The sequence below is a fragment of the Sinocyclocheilus grahami genome, unplaced genomic scaffold (assembly GCF_001515645.1).
Source record: "Sinocyclocheilus grahami isolate Dianchi unplaced genomic scaffold, SAMN03320097.WGS_v1.1 scaffold449.1, whole genome shotgun sequence".
Taxonomy (NCBI): domain Eukaryota; kingdom Metazoa; phylum Chordata; class Actinopteri; order Cypriniformes; family Cyprinidae; genus Sinocyclocheilus; species Sinocyclocheilus grahami.
The window spans coordinates 332362-348160 of NW_015505628.1; the positions used below are offsets into that span (position 1 = coordinate 332362).

The 15799-nt window shown below is 34.6% G+C and overlaps 2 protein-coding genes across 3 annotated transcripts in view; one reads left to right on the top strand and one right to left on the bottom strand.

The window, feature by feature from the left end:
- Positions 1-3854: 3854 nt before the first annotated feature.
- On the bottom strand, positions 3855-9389 carry LOC107552396 (ras-related protein Ral-B-like). The gene is made up of 4 exons (XM_016234265.1): positions 9242-9389; positions 7443-7651; positions 4797-4974; positions 3855-4687 (listed from the first exon to the last, which is right to left on the bottom strand). Exons 1-4 carry the CDS (start codon positions 9353-9355, stop codon positions 4568-4570), a joined length of 621 nt encoding a protein of 206 aa, XP_016089751.1. The 5' UTR covers positions 9356-9389; the 3' UTR covers positions 3855-4567.
- A 1538-nt stretch (positions 9390-10927) lies between these two features.
- LOC107552402 (inhibin beta B chain-like) overlaps positions 10928-15799 on the top strand; it is a 10957-nt gene continuing 6085 nt past the window's right edge. For both annotated transcript variants that reach the window (XM_016234274.1, XM_016234273.1), the window contains exon 1: positions 10928-11917. In XM_016234274.1, the coding sequence (XP_016089760.1) occupies positions 11533-11917 (385 nt within the window). In that variant the 5' untranslated portion in view covers positions 10928-11532. The remainder of the gene's footprint in view (positions 11918-15799) is intronic.

A 15799-nucleotide genomic window follows, 5' to 3' on the forward strand; every position in this document is an offset into this window, starting at 1 on the left:
CTGACCAAATACACCTGAAACACAAATCAGAAAATGTGTCAAAAAGTGTATGAATGTTTGAAAATGTACAATTTCCAGATCATAATTTTCTGCCAAATGCATATTAAGTCACAGTTTTGTAGCACAATAAAGACTAACACACGATTGACTGAATGAGTCCTACCTTTCAGATACAGCAGAAATAACACCATGAGAGAATATTTGGGGTTCATGGCAGATTCACTCAGTATTATGAATTAATACGGTTTGGTGTTTGCTTGTAAAATGTCTGGAATGATTCCTTGACGTGGAAGCGAACGTTTCCTCAAGAAGACTGAAGACTGGTTATAAATAATATGAGGAACTGACAGGAAAACCCACATAAACACAAATGAGGAAAGTCTGACGTTTGTAGCTTCTGTTATGATGAGTCTTTTTCTCCACACAAACCTTAAAATGTCTATTAATATCAAAGTCAAAATAACAATTTCCGCATTCTCATAAAATAAAAATGAGTAATAAACTTCATTTGTAGCATGTGAGAGAAACAAATGACAAGTGAAGTAGCATCAATCAGTCAACGGAGTCTGTGAATTTATGGGTTTATTCTCGCAAAAAAACTGATCATTTTGTTCCGAGATGATTTGGTTACTTCTTATATTTTAAGAGATCTGCAAAATATATTTATTTACATAAGATCTGAATAAGAACATATATGCAGATATAAAATTCTTACGATTTTTAACACAAACGTAAAGGTATTGATTGAATAATTGATGCATCAAAACACCATGAAAGAAATGTTCCTCATCTTCAGACACAACAGATCAGAAATCAGATTCATTTAGGCCTACATATCGGAAAATAAAATATATTATTACTAAAGAAATAAAAGATAATGAAAGGTCCATTTTAAATGGCAAGAACAGGGTCAAATAAAAATGAATAAACATACTAAAAGTGAAAAATCCGAAAGCTTTCTGACCCCTTCATAGACAGAAAGGGTCCAGAAAGGTACATTGACAAAATAGTCCACGTGACATCAGTGAAGCTACGAGAATACTTTTTTGTGTGCAAAAAAACTAAAATAAAGACTTTATTCAACAGTTCTCCTCCTCTGCGTCACCCTGGCACCATTTTGGAGAGCATCACGGTGCATGTGCATGCTTTGCTCTGAACGTAAACAAGGCGCAGCGCATGCGTGTACTACGTCAGCATCAACAGAAAGAAGAGTCATTTACAAAATGAGATCAGATAAACATGTAAAAAATCTGACCAAAATTCCTGTGTGTGGGTACACTGGCAAAACAAGTGACCTTTTAACCACTTAAGCAGCTTTAGAGTTTTAAACAGGACAATAGTGTCAATAATGCAAACAAAAATCAACTCTGCTCTAAAGCAGCTCTAAAAAGAGGACAATAGTAAAGAGTTAATATTTTAGTTAAAGGCTGTTCATCCTTGATTCAGTGACGTCATCGTCCAGGGCTGCATTTCCCAAAAGCATCGCAAGCCTCTTCTTCTGCTGTTAAACATGATTCTTTTCAAAAATAAGTTGAAATAATGCAAGCAAATAATGCAACAAAAGCATATCTCATCGATTAACAACCAAGTAGCTTTAAATTTGTTTTATTTTGTACTGTTGGACTATTGTTTAATATGTTCCTGATGTTTTCCCAGCATCCTCGGTGTGCTGGCTAGTATGACGGTGCAGTCCAATGGTCTGTCCCAGGCTGAAATACTGCAGCTCATACAGGGCAGTCCACAGCAGGAGCAGATGGCGATCGAGCAGCGGGAGCGATACGGAGGACGATGTTGTGCCGACAGCATCACCGACCAAAATCAAGCACTTGGGTTAAAAATGTTGGATTGAATGTACAGTCAAACCAAGTTAAACTGTGTCAGAACAAATTCATCTTTATAATGTCAAATAACTGATAGAAAGGTATGTAATGAATTAGGTTGAATAGCTGCCAGCTGTTAAATTTAAGTACACAATTAGATAATACCAATTTCGGTCAATCAATTACCAAGCAATGCTTCATTTTGTTCAGCCTGCGGTGTAAAAAGATTGCATTAGCAATTAAAGAAAAAACACTTAAGCAAAACATGGTCAGGTCAAAGTGTCGGAATCATTTTTGGTCCCAAATTTGTATAAATTTTACTGTTAGTCCACTGTATGAAGAATGTTTGGGTATAATATGTCACAAGCTGTATCGCATCAGAAACGAGTGACGGAAACGGCAAATTTCGAATAAAAATCCCTTAATTCGCAAAAAAGTTTTTACGCTCGCTTGAGGTGGTTTTTGACTTGTGCGAAAAAGGGTTAATGCGAATAAAAAGAGATGGAAATGCATTTGCCGAGTAAATTCCTCCATGCGCATCAAAAAAGTCATGCGACTGCACTATGGGACGGCAAAACGTAACCAGTGGACCAGTCTCGTTCCTCAGCATCTGAAATGTTATGGTCATTTTGAAATGTGCGAGCAAAGACGGTCATCAACGTATTTCTGTATAATTGCCTCCCAGAACTGTTCCCAAACAGCAGCATCCACCTCCGAAAGCAATGACCGCATTTATTTTTTGTCTGCTCGCTCTGAGGTGCAAGTAATTTATCATATAGGCCAATGAAAATGATTATATTCAGGGGTTTCTCCTACTTTTCATAGTGATATACAGCTAGGGCTGCACGATTAATCGAATGCGATTGTTATGCGCATTTTGTTAGTAAAGCCGGTTCTGTAATCAGCAGGAAATCATCATCACGTGCTTTCAGATGGAGCAGCATTTACTACACAGAGCCGTAGTTCACTGACAAGCTACGCAAAAAAAAATCGCAGACGATTTTATTGAGCGATTCTGAAATCGAAGAAATCATTGGCGATAATGACAGCTGTTTGCATAGCTTCTCAGTGAACTACGGCTCTGTGAAGTAAATGCTGCTCCATCTGAAAGCACGTGAAAATACCACATTTAATAACATGTTTTTACTCCAAACTCACTTCATAACGTCAATAATAGTGTTTGAAATAAATCCTTCTGTGAGATGAGCCAGTGGCATTTGAAACTTGTGCATGTTTGGGTCAGGACACATATGCATAATGTATGTATGCATATATATATATATATAGCCTATAATTTGACAATATGTATAAAAACATTGAAACATTACATTGATCCTTACTCATCAATAAATGTTATTTTTATTTATATAGAAAATGTTTGCATTACATGCTCTTTGTGTAATATTTTAACTGAAATACATTTGCCTTGTGAGACATAGGTTTCAATTAATCTTCAGAAATATTTGTTTTTCGATTCTGAACATGTTATGCTAATGTGCTATCTACCTATCTATCTCTCTCTCTCCTTACATACATCTAAAAATATGTTTGGTGCAAAGAGAACTATGAAAAAATGTTGTGAAAATGTTTTATATTTTTCATTTATTTTTAAAAACACAAAAAGTTTGCATAGAATAACTCTGGAATTCCTACATTATTATCATTGTTATTTAGATTTATTTATTTGGAGCCTATCGTCCAGCTTGCTTGCATCTTGAATGTCACAGCATCCTCAGGCTTGTGCATGTGTAAGTGACGCCCATCACAAGCGTCTTTACAGTGGGGTGTTAAATGCTGAATAGACGGTTTCTCACATTCAAAGTCAAGGTGACTGATTTCCTCCGGACACATTTTACTGCTCTCATAAACTCTTATGGCCCTGCTGCCGTCCTTTGTCAAAACTCCGGAGGTCATCAAACTCCGAAACAAGAGTGTAATGCAAAATTCCAGCGTTTTCTCGTTGACACTTTTTAGCACTGAAACACAAAACGCAACAGGAATGGAATCAGAGTTCGGAACAAATTCAGAGGAGGTTTATTTGGTCTATAATCACCAGGCAGAGAAATCAATAAAGTGGTTGGATTACAAAAATATCATAATTTCAATTGTGTGTCCATTTTATAATAAAAGTGACACATTTGGTGAGCTTTGGTGAGTCCATTCACCTTCCTCAGCTGTGTTAAGCTGCATTATAATGCATTCAAAACACACAAAATATTGCATATGTCTGTTGCCCATTCTTTGGGGAAAGGCCGATAAAATAAGAGTATTTAGCAAAAAAGATTTACATGTATGTGTGACATAGTGAAAAAAGAAATTCATGAAACAGAAGCAGAATTCATTTCTAAATAGTTTGCTGCAAATTGTCAGATTTAATTCTATGCAACAATTTACTTAAAAATTGATTCTATTCCTGTTTCATGAATGTGCATTCATTCCCAGTGATGCAGCATAATGATTATTCCTTCTGTTTGAAAGTAAAAAAATACTTTTGGAAAGTTACAAAGCACACACATTTCACAGATTAGAGTTTCGCTACCGATTTGATATTACGGCAACGGTAGAAACCTATAAAAAGTCCTTTAAAGATGTGGACGCCTTGTAGTTGAGGTCGGCACAGTGGCTTAAGGTTCTGGTTTGATTGTATTTGGCAAGAAAAACTCTGGAGGAGGAAGATCATGTCTCCTCATCACCAGAAGAACGGCTCAGTCCAGGACAGGAAAGCTTGAATCAAGCATTTGTGCGGCTCAAAGCAGCGTGCATCTCTCTTTCAAGCACTTCTTCTTCTTGCCGCTCTTCTTCCCGTTCTTCTCCTTGTTCTCGGACATCTTCTTCGTCCGCACCTCCCTCATTAGATCAAAGAAGACCTGCGAACGACAAAACACGCTTTACAGATCCGTCAGAGTAAACATGGCATCTGAGGTTCACGTGCAAGATCATGCATTCTGAAAGTATCAGGATATTTAATGCACAAACCTTATCGACGTTGGCTCTGGTTTTGGCTGATGTTTCCACATACTGGACAGACCACTCGTCCGCTTTGGTCCGGGCCTCATCCGCAGACACCTGCCTCCTGTCCTCCAAATCAGACTTATTCCCCACCAATAACAGAGGGATTTTATCATCCTCTGCTTTCACTCTCAGGATCTGCTCCCTGTGTGGATCAGCAGCACAAACACAATAATATGTAAGGATGCACTTATTTGATTAAAAATACAGTAAAATCAGTAAAATTGTGTAATATTATTACAATTTAAAATAACTGGTTTCTATGTGAATGTATGTTAAAATGTAATTTATTTCTGTGATGCGCAGCTGAATTTTCAGCAGCATTGCTCCAGTCTTCAGTGTCACATGATCTTCAGAAATAATTCTAATATTCTGATTTGCTGCTCAAGAAACATTTCGGATTATCATCAATGTTGTGCTGCCCATTATTTTATTTATACACTTCCATTCTAATGTTTGGGTTGAGTACTATTAAAGAAAAATGCATTAAATTGATCAAAAGTGGCAATAAATATATTTATAAAGATTTCTATTTTTATTCATTAAAACAAATAAAATATTAAGCAGCAAAAACTGTTGTCAGCATCACTAATACAATTAGTAATAATTGAGCACCAATATTTTTTTTTCACTTAAATACCCAATCAAATATTTTAGAGCTTGAAAAATTTATATTCAATAAAAAGCTTCAATGAATTTTAAAGGTTTTATTAATTTCCATGACTTCTCCAAATCAGACTTTTAAAATTCCCACATATATCCAAAAAGCTGTTCATTTTCAACTTCTTTTTTATAAATTTTTTTGTGGCAGTATATTACAATATTGTAAACAATTATAAGAATTTCAAGATATTCACTTTTTATTACAAATGAATTTACATGACTTTTCTAGATGTTTGTGATTACAGTTTTTAAAAAAAAAATTATTTATTTACTCACAAATAGCTATTTCTGGCCAATAAAATATGTTCGAGCTTGACATAACTAGAAACAAAATGTTAATTGTAAATTGTTCATTAAAAAAAATCCATGTTTTTTTTTTTTTTGTGATTTTATTGATTGCCATGACTTTTCCAGGTCTAGAAACCAGACATTTAAAATTCCCTTATATATCCAACAAAATATTTCTGGTAATTCTTCTGTAATGGCAAAGCTGTTCATTTTCAACTTTTTTATTTTCAGAAACTATGAGTGGCAAAAAATTTTTATATTAAATTACTTTTAAATATTAAAATATTAAAGGGGTCATATGATGCTGCTAAAAAGAACATTATTTTGTGTATTTGGTGTAATGAAATATGTTTATGCGGTTTAAGGTTAAAAAAACACATTATTTTCCACATACTGTACATTATTGTTTCTCCTCTATGCCCCGCCTTTCTGAAACGATAGACTGTGGTCAGCATGCTCGCCGAAGGAGAAACAGGGGAACAGAATTCACCGGAAGACCGGCATTGTAGTCTACTCTCCCAGGATCAGGAAACAGTCCTCCATAAAATTATCTGCACACATCTGAATATTTGGGTTGAAGTGTTCTGGAACAGTGTTGTAAATACAACTTAACCACTGATTTCTAGTCGTGTCCTCTTTTGGAAGACCAAACAAAGTAGTTTCGCTTTCACAACGAAACACACAGCTTCTTCACGACATGGCGGCGGCGGCAACAATACTACAGCGAGAATAAAAGTTACGCCTTCTTTCTTTGCGTGAACATTTGGGCGGCGTTATGCAAATCTTCCCACACAGTGATGTAGACATGTGGGGGCGTGTTAGAACGAGCCCTTTTAGGAGAGCGTGGACAAGTCTTAACTTTGATAAAGAATATCTCTTTGGTTTTGAGACTTTAGTCTTTGCAACTTCAGGGATCTTATCTATGCACAATCAGCTTGTAACACTCCAAAGAGAAAGGAAGACTTGAAATCGCATCATATGACCCCTTTAACTTACTTTTCTAGTCATATGTCATTACAGGTATTTACTAACAAATAGCCATTTCTAATCAATAAAATACTTTAGTGCTTAACACAACTAGAAAATTATTCATTATAAAAATCACCAATAATTTTAGTAGATAATAACTTTACCAGATCTAGAAATAACACTTTTGAAATCCTCTCATATATTGAGGTTTTTCCCGTTCCGACTCATAAATAACATACTAGTTGTTATGGGAAATAATTAAAGTAAGAAATATACCCCCGGTTTCACAGACCAGGCTTAAGCCTAACCCTAGACTAAAATGTAAGTCTGAGCTGTTTCAACTGAAAGAAACTTGCACTGACTGATCTTAAAACATATCAGTGCCTTTGTTTTGTCTCAAGATGCACACCAGTAATGTTTTTTTCTAAGTACGTTCATAAAAATTACTTAAATGTCCTAATTGAACTATGGCCTAATCCTGGCTTATTCTAAGCCCTGTCTGTGAAACCGGGCCATAATGTCATTTTACGTCTTGATTTTGAGCTGTTTTCACTTAATTTACAGCTTGACCGCTTCAGAGTTTTGCTGAGGGCAGGATGCCGCTGTAATGATAACATCATTCTGAGAACATACAGTGCAGTAACTGTGATTCTGAACGCACTGGAACAGCAGATAACCTCGTGAAGAGCGGACCTGAAGTCCGACGTGGCGCTGAAGGACTCGGGCTCGGTGATGGAGAAGACCAGAAGGAAGCCCTCTCCACTGCGGAAGTAGTTGTCCCTGATGGCGGCGTAGTCTTCCTGCCCCGCCGTATCCAAAATATCAATCTGCACCTCCTCTCCATCCAGCACCACCTTCTTCCGGTAACTGTCGGCCTTGGTGGGTTCGTAGTCCTCCACAAACTGAGGCGAGCAAAACAGATTACAAAGTATTGGTTAGAACAGTGATAATTCCTCCTATAGAATCAGTGTTGTTATGGTTAACTAAAACTAATACTATTTTATAAAACGGAGAGTTCCGGTCCTTGATTCTGATTGGTTGAGCTGTAAATGACTCTACAAACACACACCTTTGTTTACTTCTGTGTGTTGCTCTGTAACCACTTTGTAGCAACCACAACTGTTTCTGAGGAGCTACATTGTTTGGTGGAAGAATACTGTGTTTATTAATATCATTACACTTTATTTGCTCTGTTTTATTTTGTGAAACCTTACTACGTATATGGAATAACCGTTTTATAAAAGCAATAAGCCCCGTGAATTGCAAATGTAGATACATTTAGATTTATTTTATTTCAGTTTAAGTTTTGGTCATTTTAGTGAACATGAATTTTAAATAAAGTTTACTGAAATAAAAGTAGTAAAATAACTAACTCTAAAATAAAAAATAAATTAAAGCGGAACAGAAATATTTCAATAAAATAAAAAAACTAAATCAAATAAATTTTAAAATTTAAATGTACCGAAATTACAAACACTAAAATAAAAATAAATTAAAGCGGAAAAATATATATATAATTATATATATATATATATATAAACTAAATAAAATCTAATTTAAAAATACCAAAATTACAAACACTAAATTTAATAAATTTAATAAATTAAAGAAGAACAGAAATATTAAAATAAAACAAACAAAAAGAAAACTAAATAAAATAAAACAAAAAAATACAAAAAATTACCAAAATTACAAAAACTAAAATAAAAAAAATAAATGAAAGCTAAATAGAATTACAAAAAAAAACTAACTGAACTATTCTTTTTTTAATAAAAATAAATTAAAGCAGAACAGAAATATTAAAATAAAACAAAAAAAAAAAAACCTAAATAAAATTAAATAAAAAAAATTTAATGTACCAAAATTACAAAAACTAAAATAAAAAATAAATTAAAGCGGAACAGAAATATTAAAATAAAACAAACAAAAGAAAACTACATAAAATTTTAAATGACTAAAAGTGAAATAAAAATACACTAAAGTTAAATAGAAATTTATATATAAAAATATAAAAAGTTTAAGTACTAAAATTACTAAAAACTAAAGATGAAATAAAAATAAAATAAAACTAAATAGCAATAAAAAATATAAATAACAAAAGCACATAAAATTACTCAAATGAAAATTAGAAATGCTGCCTTGGCAACTAACTGAAATAAATTAAGTTGACACAAACAAAACTTTAAAATTAAATCCAAAATATTATTTAAAAAGTTAAATGCAAAAATGATTAAAACTACAATAATACAAAAATAACACTACATGTTAGGGCTGCACGATAAATCGAAATGGAATGGAGATCGCGATTCGACAGAAGCTGTGATTGTCGTGCGTATCTTTCAGTGAAGCACGGTTCTGTGATCAGCAGTAAATCTCCGTCCGAAGGCCAGAGAAACTCCAAATACGCCTCGCAGAAGAAACCCAGAAAATGCCTATCGCTGCAGCTGAATAAACAGAAGATTCAACTGCTTTCATTGATTCAACGAGCTCACCTCGTCATACATGAACTGCAGCGTCAGGGCTGATTTCCCCACGCCGCCGCTGCCCACCATGATCACCTTGTGCAGAACCAGCGAACTCTGGGCTTTGCTCTTGTTCGCTGCCATGACTTTAGTGCTCCAGAAGAAGAAGCAGAACGAGACTGCTAACATGCAAAAGAAAAATCATCCATTTCAAAGAAACATGCATACATGGGTCAAAGACGAAAAAGGGTTTAAGCATAAAAAAAATAAGTGTAATACTGCTTTAAATTGTTGTTGTTTTCCCCAAAAAAATTAAAACGTTTTCCGTTTCATTTAATTGCAATTTTGTTTGAGTTTTTCTGAGCAAAAAATAAATATCATACATTTCCCCCTGATTTACAGAAGAGAGCCACTAAAACGTCATTCAGTGTAACAATCATATCAGGCATATTTACAACAAAAATCTATTTATGACAATTTATTACTTTCACCCCAAATACTAATTAGTTGTAATTTTACATTTTTTTAAATTTACCACTATCCTAGATTTTGCCCATTTGTCAGTAAAATTGTTTTTACTAATTTAAAACACAATAAAATTGAATATGCTCCCTTATTCTTTTAATATGTACATGTCAGAATAAGCATTTACATTTACGTTACATACATTTAATGTGCTTTCTATGGACATAAAATCACTTTTGTAAATGTATTTTGATGCGGACATCTTAACATCTTTGACCCACATATAAAAGCATTGCTTATTACTGATACATACAACATATCTGAATATACTGTATATGAATATAGTAATCATTGACTATTATGGTGCATGGTATTTTTAGATGTCGAGAAAGTCATATAAAGTCTGAAAAAAAGTGTTTTGTTTTGAGAGCCAGTTAGTGATCTTTAGATGAGCTTCTCTGGCGCCTGCTTGACCAGTTTATGAGTTCACACCTTCATTCACTCCAACCAGTTACAAGTGTTGCTCATTTGCGTTCCATCACTAAAACCTACTGGCTATAAATGCTTATATTCACAGGGGATGCTTCATCTTTTCCAGACCCACATTTCGTCCTTTGTTTTTGTAAACAGGGATATTTGGCCTTGATTTAACCCAAATAATCACCTATAATTGTGTCTTTTGTAATTAGTAGCAAAAAAAGCTTTAAAAGGGCTTTTCTCTTTAAATAAGAATCTGGTCTAAAGAAATGCATCAACTAAAATGTGACCATTGCACACTGCACAATTAACATAGGCCTACACTTCATAGGCTATATTTATTCATTTTATTTTGCATGTAATTTTACTTTTAGGCTAATTTTAACTCACATAACATTTAATTTGAACGATCACCAATGAATAGCCTATTGTAACGCTTATTAAAATGTTGAAATGCACCTTTCTTTTTTCTCCTGCTAAACAGTGAAAATGCATTGAAATGTCGCGTTAGTCCTGACACATGTCCCCTGAAGATCCCGAGGTTCCTCAACCCTTAACCCTATCTATTATCATCCCGGAGTCGGTGGTTCGTCCCACGTGGTTCTCCAATCCCGTATAAAAACTTTCCAGAGGCTCAAAAGCGGCACAATGTCTGTTCGCAGGAGAAACGAGCCGAACACACACACACACACACACACACACACCGAGAGCTATGATGCAGAAGTATATTGGAAACGTACACTGGAAGAAAAAATGCCCAACAAAGGAGGACACGATCTTCATCTGAAGAACTAAAAAGGCGAATGATAATTTGGAAATACTGTGGGCTCTTTCTTTGACTGGTTTACACTCGCTTCCCTTCACCATGGATGATTTGAACTCAATAGCGTGAAGAAATCACCGGGACAAATCATAACAGGTCTTTTGTTTAGTCTGTGGGGTTTTACACGCGTAATGCAGAGATTTCCAGTCATGCCATGACGCATCAGACGCGTGCGTAAAAGTGCCATTCGCGGCTGTACGTGGACAGATATCAAGAGCTCTGGTGACTTTATTATTTACACATCTCACATTTATCAACTTTGAGAAATGCTGATGGTGTGACGAGCCGTTCTCACTGTGAGATCGATCCGAATTGTGTTGAAATCATTGGCGGAGTGACCGAAGAATCAACCGCAGGAACATAGTCCAGACGTTTACAGGATTTATTGCGTCTGCGTTTAATTCGGATCGAACCGGATCTCCTTTAAGAGTGGATTTAACAGTTTTAAGTCTCACTTTTTGGGGGAGAAAAGAAGGCGGATACGAACTTGGCCGCAATCATCTCCATCAGCCCTGCTCTCGTATCATCAACCCTGTTCTGTTTATTATCACGGAAGATGAAAAGCTTGATATTTGAAGTGCTTTGTTTTGTGTCCATCCTCATCTCCATCCGCTGCACACCGGCACCGGACACCGAAACCCCGAGCAGCAGCCCGAGCTGCGCGTCCTGTGGGCTCAGCCAGACGGATGGAGGCACTCTGGTGGATGTGGATTTGTTGGAGGCGGTGAAGAGACACATTCTGAGCCGGTTACAGATGCGGGACAGACCCAACATCACCCACCCCATCCCGAAGGCGGCGATGGTGACCGCGCTCAAGAAGCTCCACGCCGGGAAGGTGCGTGAGGACGGGAGGGTGGAGATCCCAAACCTGGATGGACACGCCGCGTCCGTGAACGAGGTGGAGGAGGAGACTTCGGAGATCATCAGCTTCGCCGAGACAGGTGTGTATAAGATGGGTCTGCGTTTGGCCGGTTACGCACAGGTAGCCTACCATGTTTCCATCTCCCTGTTTTATGCGCATTTTGAACTATCGCATCAGAAACGAATGATGGAAACGCCCAATTTCGAATTAAAAAAATCCCTTAAATCGCAAAAAAAAAAAAAAAAAGTTTTTACGCTCGCTTGAGGTGGTTTTTGACTTATGCGAAAAAGGGTTCATGCGAATAAAAGGAGATGGAAACGCATGTGCCGAGTCAATTCCTCCATGCGCATCAAAAAGGCATGTGACTTTGCGCTATGGCACGGCAAAACCTGACTGACCAGCGGACCGATCTTGTTCCACAGCATCTGAAATACTGTTATGGTCATTTTGAAATGCCTGAACAAAGTCCGTCATCAAAGTATCTCTGTATAATTGCCTCCCAGAACCCTTAATTAAAGTACCAAAAAAGAGCATTTAAAGTCATCTGGGTTCAGGAATTCCGCACAAAACTCATGCATCCACAACCCTTAAAATAAATAATATAAAATAAAATACTAGATTAAAAACAACATTCGGTAAGTAACTGATATTAAGTTTAAATGGAAGTACTAAATTACAAAAAAAAAATACTAAAAATATTTACAACTAAAATAAAGTAAATTAAAACAAACTGTTTTTGATAAGTGAAATACAGGTTATATAAAACATAATATAATAAAATGTACAGTATAATATATAATAAAATATTAGATCAAAAATGTAAATGAAGAAATGTTGCTTTGGCAACTAACTAAAATAAATAAGTTTAAACTGAACTACTAAAATGACTCAAATTGAAATAGATGTAAATTAGAACTCTTTTTTGGTAACTGAAATATAGCTAATATAAATTAAATTGTTTTTGGCAACTGAAATCATGTTGATATACAATTAAAATATACTAAAATAAATATATATATATATGTATATAAAAAACTAAAAACTTGAAATGAAAAAATGAAAAAATGAATAATGAAATAAATGAAAATATATCGTTCTGAAATAAGTTTAAACTGAAGTACTACAGAAATAAATGTAAAAAACACCCTATTTTTTCAGTAATTGAAATAAAACTGATATAAAATCAAATCTAATAAAATCTATATATAAAAATAGCATATAAGAAGGAAAAATGTTGATGAAAAATATATATTTTTTATTTTGGCACCTAACTGAAATACGTTTAAATTGAAGTAGGCTACTAAAGTTACTAAAACTAAAGCTGAAATAAAAGTAAATGAAAACTAATTATTTTGGCATTTGAAATAAAGTTGATCTAAAATAAAATACAATTAAATATATAATAAAACATCTGAAGAAAAACTTACATTTAAAATGATTTATTTCAGTTATTTTTGTTTAAGTACTAAATAAAACCAAAATAACAGTCAATTACAACTGTATAGAAATCTATACAAAAATGAAAATGTATAAGTAATGCAAAATATTAATATATACTATAATTTTAAATACATACTACTAAAATAACACTGGTGTTAATACTCTTCTAAATGATCAGACTCTTTTCAGTTTTCACTTGTCAAGATGCTAAAGCATCCACAGAAAGGAACCAGGATATAAAAGACACTTAGGATAGCAAACAAGCAGCCAATGCACCCTAGCAACCTCATAGCAACATGCTAAAACATTCCAACTTTAGCAAAAGCCCAGCAACAGCCTGTCAGCCTCCAACAACACACCGACATTAAGAGAGTTAGGAGAGTTTCTGCTGTTCCACTGACGCTAATTGAAGAGTTATGTCTCTGTCTATTACATTCTAATTACACATGTTTGTTATGATTTCTCTTGGTAAATGGATCAGCATTGATTTACTGGCTGTGCCACATATCCATAAAATAACCTTCATTACACTCTAAAAAATGCTGGGTTAAATATAACCCAGCACTGGGTTAAAAAGGGACAAACCCAGCTATTGGGTTGTTTTGACCCAGAGGTTGGGTTGTTTTGAACCCAACCGCTGGGTCAAAACAACCCAATAACCGCTGTGTCAAAACAACCCAACCGCTGGGTCAGAACAACCCAATAACCGCTGTGTCAAAACAACCCAACCGCTGGGTCAGAACAACCCAATAACCGCTGTGTCAAAACAACCCAACCGCTGGGTCAGAACAACCCAATAACCGCTGTGTCAAAACAACCCAACCGCTGGGTCAGAACAACCCAATAACCGCTGTGTCAAAACAACCCAACCGCTGGGTCAGAACAACCCAATAACCGCTGTGTCAAAACAACCCAACCGCTGGGTCAGAACAACCCAATAACCGCTGTGTCAAAACAACCCAACCGCTGGGTCAGAACAACCCAATAACCGCTGTGTCAAAACAACCCAACCGCTGGGTCAGAACAACCCAATAACCGCTGTGTCAAAACAACCCAACCGCTGGGTCAGAACAACCCAATAACCGCTGTGTCAAAACAACCCAACCGCTGGGTCAGAACAACCCAATAACCGCTGTGTCAAAACAACCCAACCGCTGGGTCAGAACAACCCAATAACCGCTGTGTCAAAACAACCCAACCGCTGGGTCAGAACAACCCAATAACCGCTGTGTCAAAACAACCCAACCGCTGGGTCAAAACAACCCAATAACCGCTGTGTCAAAACAACCCAACTGCTGGGTCAGAACAACCCAACCGCTGGGTCCCTTTTTAACTGAGTGCTATTTTTTAGAGTGTAGCATGTCATTAAAAGCATTTTATAACAGGATCATTAGTTCATGTGTATTCAGATATAAATATAATGAACATTAAATGATATGTCTAACTTTTTGATTGTGCATTAAAGGGATATTTCACCAAAAATGAAAACAATTTTTTTTTCTAGGAAAAAAGAAGTGACTTTTGTGAAGATATGATCTGTGAAGCATTATATAGTGTAATATTGTTAGTATTGTTTTGTATTATACATCACTATTATTATATATTATTATGCTGTTCATAAGTATTATGTACATATTAGTAGTATTGTTCTAAATTGAAGTCGAATTTAAGGTTTAACATAAGATAACGTATTAACTCATTAATTAATTGTTAATAATTAACGGATTAACTCATTAACTCACATAACTCATGAAATAAAATTTTAATGCGCATTGAAGGGATAGTTCACCCAAAAATGAACATAATATTGTGTTACGAGAAAGAAAAAAAAAGTCACTTTTGTGACAGTGTGATCTATCATATATCATCATATAGTGTAATAATGTTAGGATATTTTTTTAATATATACTACTATTAATATATATTATGTATATATTAGTAGTATTTTTGCTAAATTTAAGTTTCATTTAAGATTTGATAGAATAAAATAGATGAATATCCATTAAATTAATATGCATTAAACCGATATTTCAGTAGTATTTTTAGTATTTAAGTAGTATATGGTACATTTGTTCTAAATTACCATTTAAATTATTGTTTAATAGAATCAAATAAATAAATTTGCATTGAATGTAAGAGTATTTATTTTTGTGCACAATAAAATTTAAAGCATTTTGTTTTATTTAACTTTAAATTAAACTAGTGCTGTCAAACGATTAATCGCGATTAATCGCATCCAAAATAAAAGTTTTTAATTACATAATATATATCTGTGTGTACTGTGTATATTTATTATGTATATATAAATACACACACATACAGTATATATAAAAAAAATATTTACATGTATATATTTATATTCATATAATTTACATTATATATAAATATGTTTAATATATAAACGTAACATATTTATCTTAAATATATACATGCATGGGTGTGTATTTATATATACATAATAAATATACACGGTACACACTCATATATTATGTAAACAAAAACTTTTATTTTGGATGCGATT